This window comes from Seriola lalandi, unplaced genomic scaffold, assembly GCF_002814215.2.
Source record: "Seriola lalandi dorsalis isolate HSWRI2012SDOR001 ecotype SW California unplaced genomic scaffold, Sedor1 jcf7180002054678, whole genome shotgun sequence".
Lineage (NCBI taxonomy): Eukaryota > Metazoa > Chordata > Actinopteri > Carangiformes > Carangidae > Seriola > Seriola lalandi.
Genome location: NW_019525231.1, coordinates 2,694,479 through 2,716,740, shown reverse-complemented (window position 1 = coordinate 2,716,740; position 22,262 = coordinate 2,694,479). Strand labels below are relative to the sequence as shown.

At 41.2% G+C, this 22,262-nt stretch overlaps 1 protein-coding gene across 4 annotated transcripts in view; it reads left to right on the top strand.

Annotated features, from left to right (window-relative positions):
- The window catches only part of ldb1b (LIM-domain binding 1b), a 26,331-nt gene extending 9,689 nt beyond the window's left edge, over window positions 1–16,642 (top strand). For 2 of the 4 annotated variants that reach the window (XM_087178161.1, XM_087178162.1), the window contains 10 exons: window positions 9,089–9,191; window positions 10,214–10,258; window positions 10,544–10,619; window positions 10,718–10,820; window positions 11,148–11,320; window positions 12,083–12,205; window positions 12,307–12,390; window positions 13,655–13,778; window positions 13,871–14,019; window positions 14,411–16,642. In XM_087178161.1, coding sequence (XP_087034287.1) covers window positions 9,089–9,191; window positions 10,214–10,258; window positions 10,544–10,619; window positions 10,718–10,820; window positions 11,148–11,320; window positions 12,083–12,205; window positions 12,307–12,390; window positions 13,655–13,778; window positions 13,871–14,019; window positions 14,411–14,641 — 1,211 coding nt within the window. In that variant the 3' untranslated portion in view covers window positions 14,642–16,642. Of the gene's footprint in view, window positions 1–3,291; window positions 3,430–6,157; window positions 6,488–9,088; window positions 9,192–10,213; window positions 10,259–10,543; window positions 10,620–10,717; window positions 10,821–11,147; window positions 11,321–12,082; window positions 12,206–12,306; window positions 12,391–13,654; window positions 13,779–13,870; window positions 14,020–14,410 lie in introns of those variants that run through there. The other 2 variants (XM_023422008.2, XM_087178163.1) reach the window with 2 other exon arrangements.
- The last annotated feature ends 5,620 nt before the right edge of the window (window positions 16,643–22,262 follow it).

Below are 22,262 nucleotides of genomic sequence, written 5' to 3'. Positions count from 1 at the left end.
GGGGGAGTGGGGGGGGTGTTGGGGGGGCAGACCTGACTCTGAGATCAGAGACAGACAAAATGGCTCCCAGAGAACAGAGAACGCAGCATCAGGGCACTGTCATCTCCCCTCACACAGCTGTCAGCTGACACCAGCCGCCGCCACACACACACACACACACACACACTCACATCTGACACACACACACACACACACACACACTCACATCTGACACACACACCGACACACACACACACACCCTTAAAGGCTAAGCCACCTGCAAAATGCCAGTGAGAGTAAAAAGAACTGAGGATGATGGATAATAATGCTGACTATTAGGAGTTACATCTCTACTATGTACATGTGTATTTTTGAGAAACACTTTTCTTATGAAACACACATAACGTATATTCATGACAAACTGGCACACAACAGAGCCCTTCTCTAATTTAATCCCTTCACCCATTGGCCTGTTATAACATGTGACGCACTAGCCACTGAAGTTCCCTTGTTGCAGTGTGCCTGTGTTCGCCTGCCAGAGAAAATCCTGAGTAGGGAATTCACCCAGTGAGTGAGAAAATACTGTAGAGCCGGATGAAAACAAACACACTGGCTCAGCGCGGCCACAAGAGGGCGCTGCTATCAAAGAACAACCTCTGATTGTAGGTCACTTACAATTCTTCTCCTCCCGTAATGATGCATGCTGAGGCCCTGACTGTAAATCAAATGGAGAATGATGGCATTCACAGAATAACAACAGCATCATTTGCATACAGTTTTACTTGTAATGCACATTTGCATAACAGCTTTGATTAGTGTTCTTTTATGTAAAGTTGGTGTGCAAAAGAGGCGTATAGATAACAATTGTCTGACAGTTCAGTAGTGTTGAGGAAATATTCAGATGCTTAAGTAAAAGAAGCAGTACAGCAATGTCAAATTGCATTACAAGTAAAAGTCCTTCAATTGACGTAGTAAACAATGTACGTAAAAAATAGCCCCTGTGAATCTTATGTTATATATAACAGTGGGTGATGTAGATTAAATCATTTCTCATGTTATATATAATTTGAAGCCATAATAGTGATATAGTATGTTAATATAGCAAGCTTTATGCAAAATCAATTGAAAAATATTTACAGATAAAGAAGAATGTCTGTGTAGCTAATGCAGAGTTTTAATACATGACAAATCAAGGAACTCCTTCACACCGATGCAAACGTTTCCATTAAGTAGTTGTCTTGGTCTATGAGTATCAAGTAGCTTTTGATTATAATGGGTCTTCTGTTAAACCAATTACAAAACAAATGCTATGATAACAAAAAGCTAGAAAACTGTGTGGACATACAGTGTAAGTTAGTACAGTTTCTTAAACATTAACACAGCATATTGGATTGCATATGGTGAGTTGTATATGGCGATAAAAGTTCGATAGGCTTGTAAAAATCTGTGTTATTAATCATTGGGTTAATTTCTAATGTAAAAAACTTCATTATTCATGAATGTTGCTCAAATGTGGTAACTAACTCAGATACTACTACATACTATAGAATTAATCCAAGTACATCTGAAAAATTATTCACTTAACACTACGAACATAAAAAAAAACAATCTCGCTAAATTTGTCAAAATTATAATGGCTATCTTTTAAATAACTACTGTATATTTATGAGAGTGTACTTGTTTTGTCATTTTTAAATTTAATCATTTACTTAACATTTTCTCCTTTGTTGTGTTTGCCCATAACCTAGCAACAAGTGTCTCTGCCCACTTACTTTATTTCAGTTTCTTCTGTTTGTTATATGAAACTATGTTCATATACCTCACTGAGGGGTCATCGTGGAATAAAGAGAGTCTAAAGTCCTGCTTGATTTGCGCCTTTGACCAAAGTGGCCTTGTACACCCAGAGATATAAACAGGAGCGATACCATGGTATAGACAGTAAGGCACGGAGTATTACCCAACAAAGCAGAGCGGTACACTAACAGAAAATTTGGAGTTAAAAAAAGGGGTTTCAAGTTTTCAGCCTGACCATGTAAGCCATGTTAACACATGGCTAAGATGTAATGCCTTCATTTGATTTTATACTGATTACTTTACAAGCAAAAATCATTGACTGAGACCACAGATAATACCTAAAACTGTTAAAAGGTAAGATGGCAGTTACTGCTAAGCTAGGCTAATGAGCAGGTCTAGTTTAGCTGTTTTTATTCTCCATGACTGGGTTTAGCTACTCCCTTATTAATGTGGGATAAGAAACCAATCAGCTAAATGTGGCTGTCTCTCACCAGCTAGCTTTAACTTGATTTGTCTCTGTCTTTTTATCTGGTCCGACTATTTTGACTAAATATGTACTGCAGTTTAATTGTATTTCTGGGCACTATATCATGTTGTTGTTGGCTGAGGTGAAGTCTGCATCATATTTCAGTAATATTTAAGTCATCGTGTTTATATGCATCAGTGAACTGTAGCTGCCAGATAAATGTGGTGGATTATAGAAGTAAAATATTGTCCGTGAAATGTACTGAGGTAGAAGTATAAATTAGCATAAAATAAACGTACTCAAGTAAAGTACCATTGTAAATGAGTGTCTGTGATTCTGACTCACAGTCACTTTGAGCTAAAGCTCATTCCTCCACAGAGTGGCAGCTTGTCCTTTGGATCTTTTATCGGAGCTGAGTCAGACAGATAGATCTCTGTCCCTCCATCTGATCCAATAACAGAGTAAAGAAGCCTGAGCTGCCAAATGTATAAAATCTGGCAGACAGTGATCACTGAGGAGAGCCCCAGAGATGTGTCATACTATGAAGTGGTAAAAGCAATGAAACAGTAGCTTTTGCTTTACACTTGGGGAAAGAAATGTGAATCCAACCTATGAAAATAGGAGTGGCTTTGTTTTTATTCCTGTTTGGGAACAAGAACGGAAGAAACAACACTTAACTGATATGACTGTCATTAAAAAGTTAGCTCTCATGTTCAAGCTAGGATCAGTTTAGTCAGGGCATTTTCTGCAGTCATACCAACATGTGACTGTCCTCAGATCAGTGTTGAAGACTGTGTCGAGGGGAGGGCAACTGGGACGGCTGTTATCACAACTCTGGCAGATGTGTGTGCCGCTCAGTTTCCTGTTGACTAGTGAGTGGAAGTGGCATGCTGCACACATTTGCACATGTGCATGAGAACGTGCACACACACACACACACACACACACACACACACAAAACACCAGGCGACACTTGCACAGAAGATGCACATACACTCAGAGCACACACACATATTGTAGTCCCCCCCCCCTTTCGTGCCCCTGAGCCTGACGTCTGGACATGGGAGATATCAGAGAGGGAGAGGCATGAAAACAGAGACCCAGCCTGCGAGTTAGATCAGTGTATAACTGTGAAAGTTCATTTGTAGGTGACAAAATGGCAATGTCAGAGCAGCTGGAAACTGATGAAGGTAAGTTTGACTTGCTGATCTTTTCCTTCTTGTCTTTCTTGTAGCTGATTGAGCAACAAAACCCCAGCAGTCAAAAAACAGCTGCTTTGATGTTTCTCTTTGTTTGTTGATGCCCAGAGAAATGCTGTGCAAGTTTGGCTACTTGCTTCTTTTACTGACTTTGACAAAGGTGAATTAAACAAGTTGCACTTGTAGGTTTAAGTGTAAGCTTAGTGAAAACATCACACTGTGCACTTTGGGGAGTTTATTCAGCCACCACACGCTCCAGCTTTAATCACGTATTATACATGGATTTATGGCTTTAGGTGTGAATGTGTGACTGCAAGTGGGGAAATGAGGCAAGCTGGTGAAGTGAAGGTTAGGTAGCAGTGTGTGTGTGTGTGTATGTGTATGTGTATGTGTATATATGTGTGTGTGTGTGTGTGTGTGTGTGTGTGTGTGTGTGTGTGTGTGTGTGTGTTCGTGCTTGCGCGTGAGACTCACTGGTTGGGGTGCTGGTTGAAGATAAGGCCTGCCCTATGCCTGAGAGCAAAAGAAACGGTGTGTGTAAGCCCTTCAAGCCTTATCCTGACACACCTCCCACCCCCACCCCCTCTCCATCACCCCACCACACACACATTCGCACACACACACGTGCACAAGGGATTAACCCCGTCATGTACCATTTCAATGGGCGAGCTTTGGAGACACACACACACACACACACACACACACACACACACACACACACACATTTAGGATTAACCCTTGTGTGTCCATTTCCATGGATGATTCTTAGACTCTCTCCGGTTGTGGCAGCATTGACTGCTCGTGTTGCCATGGCTACAGGGGCCAGTGAATGTAAGATAGGCAAATCCACATAAGTCACCCACAACAGACACTCTAAGCTACTACTGACTACACCTCCCCCTGGTACTAGACACACAAAGATGCTGCCAAAAGACTGACAGGAGCCTCGTGAGCTGTGAAGTGCTCATGCCACAGGCTTACCATGGTCAAACCAATATACATAAACTCAGCCTGAGCATCTTTGTTGCTGGTCGGGTGAGAGACAGGCCTTGGAGCAGCTTATCCTCTCTACATGTCTGGCTCTGGGAGACACTGCACTTCACCATACTCCAAATTTCATCCATCACAGTCCGGAAAGACATCCGCATTTGAGTTGCCATCTTCATTTTGCACATATAAGAGGGTTATGAGTTATGTTCAGAGAGTGCGTATCCAGACAGAAAATATCCACAAATATTTCAAAACAAAGTGACTCCTTTTGTTACAAGATGGCAGAAGAGTAGAGTAGACATAGCTGGAAAAATAAATGCACAATGAAAGGTCATTACACCGTGCTTCACTGTCTCATAAATGTCAGAATATCAGACATGATGGAACAATGGTTTGATTATGAGGCCCATGAATTAATGGTAGTATAAAATGATATGTCATTAGACTTTGGTGGATACAGGAACGACATAATCACATCAATAAATTAGTCATTCTATTGATGGTATAACTTTTAATATTTACTTTAATAAATTATTATTATTGTCATTATTATTATTGTTGTTGTTGTTATTATTATTATTATTATCATTATTATTATTATTATTATTATTATTATTATCAGTTTGGTAATGATGTTGCAGTATTTGTGTGGTTGGTGCAGTTTTTTCTTTTTTTATGCTTTTTTTGCTTTCTTTCAAACAGAAAATATATATAAATATTGTAAAATTGAAGAAATAATTCAATGTAAATAATCATAAACTTAAAACTAAACTTAGTGTATAAATCAAAACCATGTTCATGCTGGTGGCTTCAACATCACACCTGTCAAAAATTTGAGGTAGTCATCCTTTGGGGATGACTATGTTAAATTAACAAATATTATGACACACACTTACATATATGAAACTCTTGACCTAATACTACTGTGCTTGTTCTTTTTATATCCCAACTTTGGCCATATGGGTGAGTCCTCGCTGGCTGTGATCTGAATATCTGATTATAATTTGAGGCGATTTAAGCAGATTTAGAGGCCTATGGGATTCTCCTTTTGGCTTAGTGCTTCCTGTGTGTTTGAGTGTTTGAGTGTGTGCATGTGTGCGTGTGAGCGTGTGAGCGTGTGAGTGTGTGTGTGTGTGTGTGTGTGTGTGTGTGTGCATAGAGTGAGAAAGAGGCAGAGATTCCCAGTGGTAATGGATTTACTGGCTTACCTTGGAGACAGTTCAGTGTACAAACTCAAAGACACAATTAAATGGAAACAAGCCCAGTCTGTTTCCTTTACATGAAAGTTAATTTATGAGATCTTAATCTACTTTTGTCTGATCAGGCTGCTCCATCAGCTGTGTGTGTGTGCATCACACTAAACCCATTGCATATTTTACATATGACCTGGGTCTTGGCTGTCACTGTCTGAGTTCAGCTGTTTGCAGCAAACTGATGTGCTCTAATTAGGCAAACATGAAAACCACTTTCCAGCCAGCATGGCCGTTGTTTCCGCACACATTTCCACTCGGCTGCATTAGGCCAATTCTCATCTGTGTCAGTTACAAGGAAAAGATGGGATGCAGGGAGGAGGAAGGAAGAAAAAAATGCTTACCCGACAACCTTTATGTGCAGTTGTGCATTAGTGGGGGAGGAGGAGTAGGGGGTGAGGGCGGCTGGCGGTGCTGGGCAGAGGAGAGAGGAGCAAATGCATTGCGGAGGGAGAAGAGGAGGAGGAGGCGGAGGAGGAGGGCCTACAGCTATTGTTCATGTCCTCCCGTGAACAAAGGGCTCATCGGGGTCCGTATGTAAACCCACAGCAGGCTTCAGCCCACTGACAAGGCCTCATGCGGGACAAAACATAACCGACTGACTCCCGTAATTTAGGCCTTATTCCGTTTCAGTCTCGGGGTTTGAGGAGATTTTTTATTGATCCTATTTAGAGGGACGTATTGTGTTGGTACGTTGCGTCCAGCCAACCGCCGTCCAGCGGGCCTATCCGTTTTTACGCACGGAGCGTACACACGGTCTATCATCACGGATCTGTAAACATCAATTTTCTGATTGGACTTCTTTTCAGGTAAAGGGTCGCTTTTCCCATACACACACTTTGACTGTAATGACTAGCTGCTGGAGCGATTAATGTGGTTGACGAGTTGTCGCGTTTGTGATTTCTCGTCTTATTTCGGTGCTTTCTCGTTGAAAAGGGATTTAACGCTAAGGCGTTAGCAAGACGGCTAACACCAGCTAACTGGTTTCTAACTGTGCTCTGGTTTGCTAACGTTAGCTTACCCTGCAGGCCTACGGGGCAGTGTTGAACGTTACAGTTTTGGCGGTTGTATATGTCGAAAACATTTATCGTGTTTAGTCTATTTTAACGCTGCTGTCTTGCTTGTTAAAATGAGTTTTGGTTGGCATTATGTGGCGAAGTTCTTTACATGGTTTACGTTTCAGCTTGGCTAGCAGCTATGTGTTAGCATTATGCGCTTGCTGCCTTTCTAATTGCCTTTGTAACCAGACAACTCCGCGTTAAATGTGCTTTGACTGTGAAAGTTAGGAACTACACTGTTTTTTTAAGCACATTTAAAGTGCAGCTTCATAAAAAACTTCAGACTTAAGCCGTTTTTTTGTTAAAAGTTTGCCAACGTATGTTAATGCTCCAGTATAACCTAGCTATCGCCTATATCCCGTTTGGATAGTTAGTTGTCCCCTGAGCAATCATGGTGGCAGTGTGAAGTGGATGAGGTCCAACACCACGACAGGTTATTCTTATTTAGAGGAGACTTGGTAATGCTGGATGGATTTTGGTCTGGAGTTTATATGAAATCAAATGTTGAGAGTTTTTCGGCTTCCGTAACTCAATATTTGAGATAAGGTTTGCTCTGAAGGTTGGTCGGCCGTTACTCAAGCCAGGGGGATATGTGCATGCATAATGTGTGTATGTTTATAATGTACCATGTCTGCTTATAAGAGAGAGGTAGAACATGATTCCCAGTGGAGGAAGTGGAGTCCAGCTGATGTGATTGTGACTGCCTGTCATTAACCGCTAACAGGAGAAGAGAGGAGCTAATGGAGCTCTCAACAACTAATGGACACATAACCATCGATTATTTATTTATTTATCAACCCCATTTGTTTTCCTCTGGTGGTGCATCCAGCCCATAGCATAGTGTTGCTGCTGGCTCACTCACTCAGTAAACAGCTTGTTTTTACACAAAGTGACGACAGGGTTTCAAATGGACACAGGTTTTGTGGCCTTTCTTCCATGTAGAAAATGCAAATCTTGTTTTGATGAGCTCTAGTCTTCATTGAAAACTTTTCTTCTTAAGTTATTTATTTTACCTGTAGGTATGTTAGAGTTATGATGGGCTATGTGGCTGCTGTAATTCAAACAGTAGAAACCAATTAGGACAGAAAGCAGTAGGGATGTAACTGCTGTTAATGAAAAGAGAATTGATTTTAAATGCACATGAGCCTAGATTAGTGATTTTAGGAACATGAACTTGATATTTTATGGTTGTGTCCTCAAAGGTCAGTGCTGGGATGGGTTTATTTCATCTCTCAAGAGTGTGTCTGTTGACACCTACATGTCTGTTTCTCACAAAAGAGAGGCTGTTTTACTCTTTAATTGTTTGGTTGTATACCTTAAATATATTTCACATCACTGCTGTGATTTCAGATCACAATTTCCCTTGCTCTGCAACATCCTATTAATACAGTTAAACTTATTTCTCCCTCTGTATATCTTAAGATATACATTTCTCTTTAATACACACACACACACAGATATGTTTAATATGCAGAGACAAGACAGAGAGACATAAATGAGGCGGAGCTTCACCATGGTGACGGCAGGGGTCGTGACCTAGAGGCCGCTACGCCTGGATGGCCTTTATGGGAGAGCTGGGCAATTAGAGTACAACAAGGGCTGGAGCTCTGTGTGTGTGAGAAGGATTCATCTGTTTTTTTTTTTTTTTTAGTGTGAGTGTGTGTGTGTGAGTGAATGAATGAATGGAGTCAGTATTGGTCCTTTGGTGTCTGGCATTTGATAGTTATTTATGAAGTGGATGTGGATGAAGGGCAGTAGGAATGTAACAGGAGCACATTGTTTAATGGAGACTTCCTCCTCATCATGTTTTTGTTTTGCATCTTCATACAATAATATTGGAACACTGGGGATGATCTGTGAATGAGTGCAGCCAACTGAAACTGGGCCATACTGGCCATTTTAGGCTACATGTGCCTCCAACCTCACATGATACACTCAATTTCATAAGTGTCATTCTAAAAGTGAACAATTAACATTAAAAATACCACTGTAATTCCAAAGGATATAGCAACCTCAGCACTGTCTTGTGTTTTTTCATTTATGCATTGTCATGTTTTTGGGTTATACTTAAGATCTTTATTTACAGCCCCAGCTGACCCAATGTTCTATATGTGTTGAAAGGTTTGTGGTGTCAGTTATTAAATTTGTGGATTAATACATACGGATATTGTCCCCAAATTTCACACAGTAATCATATCATGTCTGCTTTAACTGTCACACCAATCACAGTTTTTTTGCCATTATCTGGAATCCCTAATAACTAACCCTTTTAAGTAACCTCTGAAGTGATAATGTAAAAATTCAACATTACATTTATGTTCTGTCTAATATTTTTCCTCACCTCTCTTGCAGGCTGTTCCTCCAAGTCATTCAAGCTGTACTCCCCCAAGGAGCCCCCCAACGGTAGCACTTTCCCCCCTTTCCACCCCGGCACCATGCTGGACAGAGACGTTGGGTGAGTTTTATGTCTGTGTCTTCTGTGTGTTTAGAAGTCTGCTCTGGGTGAGGAATTCACACTTTTAGTATTTAAACATCCTTTACATGTGTTTGTATAAGTGCGTGCCTTTTTTTTTTTTTTAAATAAAGCTTTGTAAAGCCAGCCTCAATATCATGAGTTCAGTTTTTGCACTAATAATCGACTCAGCTTGGCAGCTGGTAGGCTCACCAATCAACAAACTGTAGTAAGGGATTTAGAGGACAGAGTCAATGAGCAGCACTGAATTGTAAATTTGAATAGCACAGAGAGTGATTGGTTGTATTTGTTCAGGAGGTTCACAAACTTCCTGAACAAATACTCAAGATGTTTACCTGTACATCATGGTATGGAAGCTGCACAACCTTTTTCTCTCGTCAAACTTACCAAATAATTGATTTCAGTAGATAGTTTAGGTAGAGTTTGATTGTTTTCCGAACAACTGATATGTTTTACCAGTTTAGAAACCTGAGGTGAAATCCATGTACAACTGGCGCAGAATTGGGGTTTTCCAGTCAGGTGCACTTGGGTGCAGGAAGGTTTATTGGTGATATTTCAGCAGAGTAGGGCACCTGTCTGTCCTGTCAGTTGGTTTAAATGCTGAGGTCACAGTGTGTGGTCCACTGCCACTAACACCACCTATTATCCAGGTAAATGCCTGTTGAGCTAGAATTACTGAAGCGAAAACTGTAGACTGGCTGTGTGAAGCTAATATTTAATGCTAAAATTGATTTAACTTGACTTGTGTGGCTTTGTAAGGTTAGGGATTGTGCCTGTATAGAACTGTGTGCAGTATTTCACAGCTTGTCTTTTTGCAGTAAGCGAATCGGCTACAGTTGATAGGTGTATTTGAGAAGTGTTGTTATTTACTGTCTCCTTGTATCATCTAATTTGTGCGATGTTTGGCTTGTGTCCCAGGGTCGTAAAGACAGACTAGCTCCAGGAGAAGGGAATATTAGCACTATAGCTGAATTTAATAATTTCTCTGTCTCTTGTTTCTCTAGTCCCACCCCAATGTATCCTCCCACATACCTGGAGCCAGGAATAGGGTAAGGCTGCATTATTTCCCATTATCTCCAGCTGATGTGAAAATGGCAATAATCACACAAGTATAGATAAGGTCGTGGGAAGTTATGTTCTTATCTCACTTCATTGGAGCGTTTGCATTTAGTCTCTGACAAAAGCTCAACTAGGTGGTGAAACGGAGGCCACGAGAGCTTTGACCATACAGTGATCAGGATGTTTTGTTTAGTTCACAGTACCACAAGCTAAATGTTCTCAACCCCTGTCCTGCTTTTGATTCCTCCTCCTCCTGTCTTTCTGTGTTCGTCCAGGAGGCACACACCATATGGCAACCAGACAGACTACAGAATATTTGAACTTAACAAACGGCTACAGAACTGGACAGAGGTTCGTAGGCAAACACAACCACATATTGTATGCACACACAAAAACAATCCAGAAATGGTGTTGGTGACTGATTATTTTTCCCCCTCCTAACCCTGTAGGAGTGCGATAACCTGTGGTGGGATGCATTTACTACAGAGTTCTTTGAAGATGATGCCATGTTGACCATTACTTTCTGTCTGGAAGATGGACCCAAACGTTACAGTAAGAAACAAAGTTATATACAAACTTATTATACCTTAAGTCCAGGGCTGAACAATATTAAAAAAGAAGATTTTTTGGCAGGGGCATCTCTGTAGCACCACAATGCTTCATTTATGGTATGCTGTGACAAATTTTGTCTTTATTAAAAAAAAAAAAAAAAAAAAAAAAAAATTCCAGCCCTTGTGATTTGGTTATTGTGATTTCCATGATATTTTGATTAATTGTTCAGCCTTATGTTAGTCCTCTATTCTTGACTGCTCTTTTTAACAGTTTCAGTGCTCTACCTTACTTTTCTCATACCCCTTGTCTTTTCCCTCACTTCACCAGCAATTGGCCGGACGTTGATTCCACGGTACTTCCGGAGTATATTTGAGGGCGGTGCCACTGAACTCTACTATGTGCTGAAACATCCCAAGGAGTCCTTCCACAATAACTTTGTCTCTCTCGACTGTGATCAGTGCACCATGGTCACCCAGAATGGAAAGCCCATGTTCACACAGGTGTGTGTTTGTAAATGTACAGGGATTGAACACATAACAGAAAGCCCCTTACAATATAAGAATTCCAACATGACAACAAAACAAATTGCAGTCTTCTTGACACAGTTAAAATTCAATTTTTTTTGCAGGACCTGCATTCAATTGGAAAGTGTTGTGGGAAATGTTAAGACCCCTGTATATTTGCGTATTTCTTATGTAATAGTATGACCCAGAAAATCTCTCTGTATTACACAAATGACAATAAATATCAGTTGCAAATCGCAAAGAAATGGGAAACAATACTTTGTGAAGAGATCTACATGGGGTTGTTAAAAGTTTTAGCTTCTCACTCCTAAAGTGACACAATGGACACTGAGAACTCCTCAGATGGAGATAAGTTTGACTTAATTTTCAAAGTTGCCCAGATTTTTCACAAGAACAAAGCAAAGAAACCTTTTGTTTGTGTGTGAAAAGTAAAAACCTAAATGATTACCGTAAAGGGTTTTTTAACTTTCCCTCCATGTTTGGAGGGTGCAAAACACTTGATAGAATAACAGTCTTGCGATAAGGTTTGTTATCAGTCTCTGTAATGTAAAAAACCTTGCTGTAAAAGAGGGTTTCACATGATTTAAAGTGTATCTTGATACAGTACTGGCATGCCCATATGTTCAGTTGTAACTTTTGCCCTGAATCTGTGTGCAGAGGTTCAGCTTGTCCTGTTGCCTGCAGAGATTTCAGGGTTCATCTGCTGCATACTGACCTCAGTCCTCTGATCTTGTGTAGGTGTGTGTAGAGGGGCGCTTGTACTTGGAGTTCATGTTTGATGACATGATGAGGATAAAGACGTGGCACTTCAGCATCAGGCAACACCGTGAACTCATCCCCCGCAGTATACTGGCCATGCATGTGAGTGAATCCACCACACATGATGTATGGTATATGTGCGAGTGTGTCAGGTGGGGATTTTTTTGTTTGTTTTTTTTAACTGTCCTCTATTGATCTTCAAGGCCCAGGACCCACAGATGCTGGACCAGTTGTCCAAAAACATAACAAGATGTGGCCTGTCGAACTCCACCCTCAACTACCTCCGGGTAAGTCACACACATATGCAACATTTTACCTTTAGAATCAGGCATGTCTTCAATGTTTTTTTTTTTTTTGGTCCATTCATAATTTATTAAGAGCTCGAAAGAAAAATCTAGCCACCTGTTACTTTACAGGCTTCAAACTGTAGCTGTGCCTAATTCAAAATCAAAGTTGATTCTCATTTAGCAGTTTCATATGATTCAATTAGTTGTCATCCACCGGCATAGATGTTATTCAGAGCCTTGGTTTAAAAGATTAAAGATGTGTTTTAGTTAAGAGGAGAGTCTGTCTTCAGGGCAGTCTCTCAGACTTCCAAACAAGTTTCATGTCAGAGCAAGTTGGTCAGCTTTATAAACACTGGCGTAGAAGATGCTCAAAGTGAAACCAAATTTAGGGACTTTTAATGTTGAGGCAATGTTTTGAAGAGCTCCCATATTGCTTGTATCTCATGTTTCATACACACACATGACACAGGTCAGACTGGAACTGCAGGTTCAGTGTTCTTGTTTATGCAGAAGAGTCACAACCCCATGTTGGCAAATCTAAAAATGTAATTGTCATGTCATCCAACAGCTATGGCCTATTTACTCTCAAAATTATAGATTGTTCTCTGTCCCCTGCCCCAACTGTCCGAATGATCAGAGACAGTCAGCCATTTTTCCATCACTTTGTGACACCTATTTAAACTGGTTGTCAGTTGCTGGTGGCAAAACCAATTCAACCAGCAGCAGGCCTGCACCTGTTGTATCTTGAGTTCGCAGTGGTTTTGTTGTTGGTTTCTTAGGTCAAAAAACTACATTAGAAACTGTGTGCCCAAAAAATATCTGATATATCCAGAAAAGCGTCCTGCTCGTCTTAGAAAACAATGTATTATATGTTCTGGTGAGACAGGCGCTCACCAGATATTAGCTGTCCAGATATACTGCCCACCTGTGTGGAACTGAAGTCCTACATGGTTCAAACACATTCAGCAGAATCACCTTGAGTCCATGGGGGGAATTGATAGGAACATTAACTTCTTCAGAGGCCTCTATGGTGGAGATCGAGTTCCCTGTAATGTGGCTGCGCAGTGAAAACACAGTCATGTTTATTTGCTTCATGTTTTTTATGAGCAGTTTTTCTAATCTGAGGATTTCAAATCCAGCAGTGATGTCATTTGTGCTGAACACCAGCTGATAATAATGGTGCTCGACTAACTGGAGCATCTCTAATGATCTTAAAAAATTTGTTAATCTCTGTCCTGTTGCCTCTCTCTGTTCGCTCCTCCAGCTGTGTGTGATTCTTGAGCCCATGCAGGAGCTGATGTCCAGACACAAGACATACAGCCTCAGCCCCAGAGACTGCCTCAAGACCTGCCTCTTCCAGAAATGGCAGAGGATGGTGGCACCACCAGGTACTTGAACAACACACACTGAGGCTCAGACAATCACAGTTATTGGTAACTTTGTAAATTTTTAACTCACTCTTTTTCTCTCTCCACTGTAGCCGAGCCATCAAGACAGGCCCCTAACAAACGGCGGAAGCGCAAGATGTCAGGTGGCAGCACCATCAGCGGAGGAGGAGGAACTAATAACAACAATAACAACAAAAAGAAGAGCCCTGGCAGCGGCTTCCCTCTGTCCAGCCAAGTTCCAGTGAGTATATCACTGCCATCTAGTGTCACCACTCTGCTATTACACCTATGTTCATAGATCAACTGATTCAATGAGGGAATTTCACATGGCATAGTTAAAGAAAATGAATGCCACAACAAATAAACATAATTAACTACTGATGCTGGGTTGAAATTGGGATGCACTCCAGAGCAGTTCTTCACCAGAGAAGTTTATTGTATTTGACACAATATGCCCTACAGTGCCTATAACAAGTCTGGGCTTTATATGAAGTGAAAGGCAATCTGTAAAAATATTGGTGAGAGTGACGCATTAATTACACCGTAAAGTGATTTAGGGATAAACACAAATTTTACCATGAAGATTGGTCAGTTTTTTTTAATTGTTCTGCTGCTGTTTTGTATCTCTGCAGGATGTGATGGTGGTGGGAGAGCCCACTCTGATGGGAGGGGAGTTTGGCGACGAGGACGAGCGTCTGATCACACGGCTGGAAAACACACAGTTTGATGCAGCCAATGGCATCGACGACGAGGACAGCTTCAACAACTCTCCGGCGCTGGGCTCCAACTCGCCCTGGAACAACAAGGCCCCCTCCAGCCAGGAGAGCAAGAGTGACAACCCCACCTCACAGGCATCGCAGTAGAGCCCAGAGCCCCGCAACCTCAACACAAACCCCTGTCTGTCACTCCTCAGCCCCCACCCCATCCCAACAGCCACGAGTGCAACGGCAACAGTCCATCATCTGCTCATCAACCGAGACATCACTGTAGAGCCCAGATTCATCATGCGCAGGTAGCCCGAGGGAGCTCAGTCTGTCCACAGACAGTTTCACTGTGCCAGAGGAAGTTTTACAAGTTGTCAATATTTAGGCACTGTGTCCCACCTCTGTTTCCCTTTCCCTCATGTCATACACAAAACGTCCCATCTGCTCTCGCTAATTTTCAGTTTTGGACAGTGGCTGGGTAGATGTGAGCAAGCAGGAGCAGCAATTTAATCTAGGGGAGAACTGTGCACACTGAACTATCCACACTGAAGTTTACATGTAGAAAGGGGCAGGGTGGAGGGGGGTAATGGCAGCGGGGCTTTGAAATGGTGGCGAGTTGCTTAGGGACGACTTGTCCACCTGTCCTCTAAACATGGTTCTCAATTCTGGTCTGATCTGTTGATGCACAATGTCACACGTAAATGTCAAACGTTTGTTAATAGAGTATATGTGTGTGCACGAGTGTCTGTGCGTGCGTCCGTGTGAGTGAGTGAGTGAAATGCGTGTGAGGAGAGAAAAGAGGCAGTGTGAGCTTATTTGTGGCTTTGCTGAAGCAGACAGACCAGAATTTAGAATCAGTCTATAAAACCATTGAAATTCACACACTAGTAGGAGAGCTGAAATGTGGCACTAGGGAAACATCACACACACGCACAGATACACACCCAAATGAACATAATGATTGAAGGATTTTGAGTCCCGCAGTGCCCGAGCCATCTCTGATTAGACTACAGTGAATGCAGTCTTTCAAACAGAGAGCATTTACAACACACACATGCACATACACACAGTTACACATTTTAAGAGTTTTTATACAGTATATATTTCCCTAGAATGTTTTTTAATTTGTATTAAACGCCTTCATTTCAATTGTTACTTTTTTATTTTCTACCAATACTGAAAAGCTACAGACCAAGGAGCAACACAGGACTTTTATCCCTCCCCCCTCTAAAATATATTGTTTTTATCTTTTATGTTTATAAAAGAGAAATAATTTAGTGTGGATGTTTTTATTTTGTCTTTTTGTTCCTTTTTTGGAGATTTGAATTTTTGTGTATTTGTGCTTGTATATTTAAGGTAGTAGCAAAGTTCTGTCTGACTGTAATAAAATGTATTCTTACTTAGATTTACCTAAAGCCATCCTGATCTAATGTAAAGAAACAAAAATAGGAAAAAGGAGAAAAAACACTCATGAACCCGTCCCCTCTATCTTCCCACCTGCTCTCTTTCCTCCTCCCTCTTTTTTAAAACTTGTGTAAATTAAATTACAAAATACCTGGGGGTACATTGGCACCATGGAGAGATGATTTTACTGTTTCAGTTGATTTTTTTTCTAATTTATTTTGGCAGAAATTCACTCATGTTTTTTCATCTATACAGGAACTGATTTTTCACTTACCATTCATCCCAATTTTGTGTACTACGACTTTCAGCTTGATGTCAAGTGAATGTGCTCACTGAATTTAGTCAACCAGTGAATTTCATGTTCTGTCACTGGCTGAAACAGATTTTTTAAAATTATTTTTTTGTCTAAATTGGTCTTCATTTGTGTGATCTTTCATAACCAACAGACTGACACCATCAGTCGTACGCACATCTTCTGAAACCAGCTTAACATTAAGTTCAGTCGGCATATTTGGTAGCAATTTTGAGTCTGTAAAGTCTGTCTAAAACAGCCGGAGCTCCGTTATTGTTTTGTACATTTCCATTTTGTTACAGTTGATTCCAGCAACAGTTATAATTGAGTTTGAATGGTGACTTGTACCTTCTCCAAACCCTGTAGAAAAATCATTGTTTGATATATATTTTTTGATTTGGTTAGTTTCTGCCCTTGATAATTAATGTATGGTACCAATAAAAAGATACATTTTCACTTTAAAAGATTGTGTAGTTGTTAATTTTGTTGTTATTGCAGCACAGCTGATAAATGAGGTTGGTGTTTGGTAGTGTTAAACTATACACTTAAACTATGAAACTCAATTTTGCAATGTGCTTCTGATGCATCATTGACTTAACGTTTTTTCCAGTCTTAAAACAAACATGGATGCCCACATTAACACTGAAAAAGGTTAAGGTTAGACAAATCAATGGCTATTTTTTAGTACCAAATCCAAACCAAATTTTTGTTCTCCCGGCCAGTTTCTATGCAAGATTCAGTGATGGGAATGTCGTACTAAAAAGGTTACCCACTTGAAATGTCTCACTCAGTCTGCAAAAGCCTCTTATTAGCTTCAGCTGAACTTTGGAATATAGTTTTGCAAAGAATGAGGACTGTGGATTGGCTCCCCACCACTTACATTGAAATAACTTTAAGAAGAAGGGATAAATGGATTGGAAAAATGTGAACCTGTGCTTTAAGTACTGGAAATAAAAGTGAAAAATCTGAAACACAAGGCATTATTAAGGGTTCCCTCTGCACCTCAGCAGGAGTGTGACAATGTCCAAGGATGAAGAGTATAGCACTGCTGAGAAGCACGAGAAAAACACCATGTCTTCCATCTAGATACACATAGTTCTTTAAATCCAGGAAGCTTCATTAACAGTGTGACTACTTCACTTAGATGCAATAATTCTACCTTAAATCACCGTTACATGGGTGAGTACTCCTACTTTTTTTTTTTAAGGAAATAGAAACAATCTCTTCATTATATCCTCTTTTTCCCTCCATGCCCCCAGTTTGCAAAACATGCTTTTCAATGAAAACACCAAGCAGCGGAGCTCCCACAGGCCAGATTACAGACCTGTTCCACTTGCTTCTCCGTCTGAGACTGTGTGTTGTGAAAAACGTCTTGACGGCACAGCTGGTGCAGTTCAAGAGTGAAACTAACAGTTCTGTCGTCGTGGTACAGCAAGGTGCTAAATGGGGAAGATGTTTTTGTGTGCATATCTATAATGCTTTATTGTCTGTGCTTTGTTTCTATAACAACCAGTTAGTAAAATTAGTCCAGGTTATAGTTCAATTCCAAGATGGCAAAATACTTTTTTTCAACTTGCGTAGTGTGCTTGTGTCTTCTTCATCCTGTCTGTATCAAAGTGTTTCAGATATGTGCTTGCATCTGTCTTCTGTTTACTGAAGTCAGGAGAAGTTGGGGAGAAGGCGAAAGAGTAGCAGAGGGTGAGAGACACTGTGGTACATCCACTGCCTTCCGCGCCAGCCTGCCTCACACATATTGTACATCCCACCTGCCAACTATCACGCTTCCTCTTCAGGCTTTTATTCCGCCCACTGTGTCACACTGTACCTGCGCAGCTGTAAGGGCTGTCAGTTAGACTTCCAGCTGCCTGAACCACTGAGTGACAGCGAGAGTTGAAGCAGAGCTTTAACGGCCTGATGACAAATCTCATCACCATGGCCTGTCTTTTCTGAGTCCACATCTGCTTACACAGAACTTGCTGCTCCTAGTATCCTCCCTCCATCTCTGATTCAAACTGCTTATTTGTCAGTCCAGAGGCCCTGAACCCACTCATGTCAGCAGATAATGTGGTGGCAATAATCTCCATCCAAATGCGGTGTTTACATAGTACGTGTCCACCTACTGTTATCAGCTTTTGGTTCCATAAAAATAAATTAAAAATGAAATTGAGTCCACTTCCTGGTGGCCTTTGACATTTTAAATACACTTTCACTATATCCAGTGGTGGACAGTAACTGGGAAGTAGCAAAGTACATTAACTCAAGCACCACACAGATTTCAGGAACTTGCACTTTACCTGACAATTTCCATTTTTCTGTTGTGCTCAGATAAAACTGTTAATGTTTTGCAGGCAGTTCTCTATAGCGTTGACAAAATCACACTGATAATTGACTGCTGGGCCTCAGTTTGTGTTTGTCAGGTGAAATAATGAAGAAACTATTTGTCTCATGATGTTTTAGTGTATCTGATTTAGTGCACAGGTGATACTGATAACACTGAGGGTTTATTTGTTGATATTTTCTAAAAGATACCATTTCAGTGAAGGCAAAACAGCTGAAAGTGTTGGAGAAGAGTCATGTGATGTGTTTAATTTTGATGAACTTGCATTGAAGTTCCCACTGTTCTGCAAACTCTGTATTTATGTTCTCAAACATATCACAATGCTGTGATTTTCTTTTAGAAAAATATAGCACATAGATCAAAACGCAGGAAGAATGATAGTCCTTCCTCTTATTCCATTTGCTTGTGCGATAATAAAATACGTCATTAACTCTCACTGCAGAAGGTTGGGAAAAATTTGATCTAAAACTTAAGAGTCCCATATTTCACACTTTCCTGGTGTTTTATTTAAATTTTTGATGTCCATTAGAAGTTATATTTATGGTCTTTAGTGCCAAAAACCATCTCAGTGTAGTTTTAGATATCCTCTTCTTCTACAACAGGTTTGACACAGCCTCACCTGTTCTCTCTCCCACTGCTTCAGCTGCAGCTTCTCCTACGGCATCTCCCTCACAACCTGACACTGCAGCTCAGACTCCCTCCACACTGGGGTCAAGTCTCCTGTCCTGGAAAAGCAGCAGGCCCGGATGGTGTGTGAGAGGCTGTTAAAGGACTGTGCAGCCCAGCTAGCTGAGCCTCTCCAGAGGATCTTTAACGTAAGCCTACGTAAGCCTCCCGGTCTTGTGGAAAACATAATGTCTTGTTCCAGTACCGAAAGTAGGACGACCGGCTGAGATAAATGACAACAGACTGGTGGCCCTCAAATCACATCTCATTGCCACAAGTTGAACATGCACTAGACCCCCGATAGTTCACCTACAAAGAACATATTGGAGTGGATGATGCCGTCCTTACTTGGATGAGCCAGGTGGTTACATGAAGATTATGTTCTCTGATTTTTCAAGTGCATTTAACACCATTCAACCCCCCATTCTTTTGTGCCTTTATTGGACAGGATAGTGGAGAGAGAGGGGGAATGACATGCAGTAAAGGCCGTCCGATGCGGGACTCGAACCGGGGCCAACTGCAGCGAGGACTGTAGCCTCTACACATGGGGCGCCTGCTTAGACCACTACGCCACACGACGCCCCCAACCTCCCAAGCTGGAGGGGTATTTACCTGACAAGATGACCACAGTACGTCAGGCTGGGTAACTATGTCTCATGGACAGTGATGAGCAGCACAGGGGCTCCACAGCGGAACTGTTCTGGCTCCGTTCCTGTTCACCCTGTATACGGCCGACTTTAAATACAACTCTGAGTCCTGCCACATCCAGAAATACTCGGATGACACAGCTATTGTGGTGCGTATCAGGAACGGACAGGAAGAGGAGTACAGGGATCTGGCGAGGGCCTTCAGTGAAGGGAGCGACAAGAACTGCCTCCTTCTGAACACCTCCAAGACCAAGGAGATGGTCATGGACTTTCGGAGGTCTAGGCCCACCCTTCAGCCAGTCAACATTCGAGGGAAGGACATTGAGGTGGTGCACACTTATAAACACCTAGGTGTGCACCTGGACAGTAAACTGGACTGGTCCTTGAACACGGACGCCATCTACCTGAAGGGGCAGAGCCGGCTATTTTATCTCAGGAGGCTCAGGTCCTTTGACGTCTGCAGTGAAATGCTGCACATGTTTTATCAGTCAGTGGTGGCCAGTGTACTTCTTTATGCTGCAGTCTGACATGAACACAAAGAGACTGGACAAGCTGGTCAAAAAGGCTGGGTCTGTGCTTGGCAGGAGTCTGGACTCACTCATGCATGCAATGTAAGATGGAAGCCATATTGGAAAATACCAACCATCCTCTCCGCAACATTCTGGCAGGACAGAGAAGCAGCTACAGCAGCAAACGTCTCAGGCTGTAGAACACCTCAGCCACAGGAAGTGGACTCATCTAATTATTATTGTTTATTTATTATTAACTGTTATTATTATTATCAACAATGACCTTATGGACAAGTGAATTTCCCCTATCTATCTATCTATCTATCTATCTATCTATCTATCTATCTATCTATCTATCTATCTATCTGTCTATCTATCTATCTATCTATCTATCTATCTATCTTCTCCCTAGAGCTCTAGCAGCAACAGGTCGGTCAGCCAATCAGAAGAAAGAAGGCTCTGAGCCTCTGGGGGTGGTGAATGTTTTATTGTGACATCATAAAGTTACAGAAGTTCTGACTTCTCGTTTTTAAGGCAGTTTCTGAATACAGGCTGTGTGCATTTTTCCACAGATTGCACACCTTGATACTTTCAAAGTATTAATATAGAACCTACACCTTCTTTATAATATAAAAAAAGACATGGACATCTCACTTTCTACAATATAGGACCTTTAAGGCTGCTTAGCTCACTGTTGTGTGAAAGATGTCAACAACAGAAATATCTTCACTAGCGCACACAAACACGTTGATGCTGCTGTGGCACTTATACTCACTGTTAACATATGCAGACAGAAACTTTATACAGACACATACTGTATGCCATCATGTGTTTGCAGGCGTATCTCTGTGTGATGTTGGTCACAAATTGAGTTAAACTTTGCACACTAGTGTGAAATCTAGTGGAATGCCGTCTTTCAAAGGTCACTATGCTTTGGACGTGTGACTTTGCACAACGACAGAACTTTCAAGCTGTTCTGGCATTAAGTGTTTTAAAATATCCACAGTAGCAGAACGCTTTGCTCCTTAAGTCTGACCTGTTTCTGTTTCATCACAAAAGATTATCAAGCTTAGAGAGTTTCAAGCCTTGCACTACCAAACTTTAGACAGAAAAGCTAAAATACACAACCTGGGTTGTGAATGTGTGCAACTGTGTGTACATGTGTATTTGTATATAGAAGGTTAGTGTATAACTTTGTCTACCTGCCTTTCTGTGTGTGTGTGTGTGTGTGTGTCAGTTAATGTTCTCTCACACTCCTGCTATTCTTCTCTTCCTCCCCTCTCCTGCCTCATCTCCCTCTCTGTCTAATGACACGGTAGAAGCAGAGCTCATCTCATTTATTCTGCAAATTGAGGTGCTCCATGTAGTCTTTACCAGAAATACTGCACCTTTGATTGTAAAGTTAATTTACCAAGGAACTCATGAGGTCAAAACACAGAAGCATTAACTGTTGCTTTAAATTGGAGCTAAAACCATTAGGAAATGTATTATCCAAGTGCAGAGAAATGGGGCTATCACAAAAAGTTAGACACTTTTGCTCATTCACAAATGTTGACAAATGTGAATGAAAAATCTGCCGTAGTTAAAAAAGTTATGCATTTTGTAAAACACCAATTAGTGCAAAAGGGAACATCTGACATGAAATTAAGCTCTGTCATTTTAATTTGCTGATATATTTCATGAAGTAAGGTAACATATGGGTACACATGTAAGGAGGTGCAGCACATACAAATATCTCAATTATCTTCTACTGTCGTGTGCCTCAAATCAGCAACAAGTGGCGACAGATTATAGAGACAATAGACCAGGACCCTTCAGTCCTTCATCAGCTTCCATGTATGCAGCCCCTTCATAATTCATGTCTTGACAACATTCTGTATACCCAGTTCTCCCCTGTTGATTTTGTCTACATTGGGGTAAACAT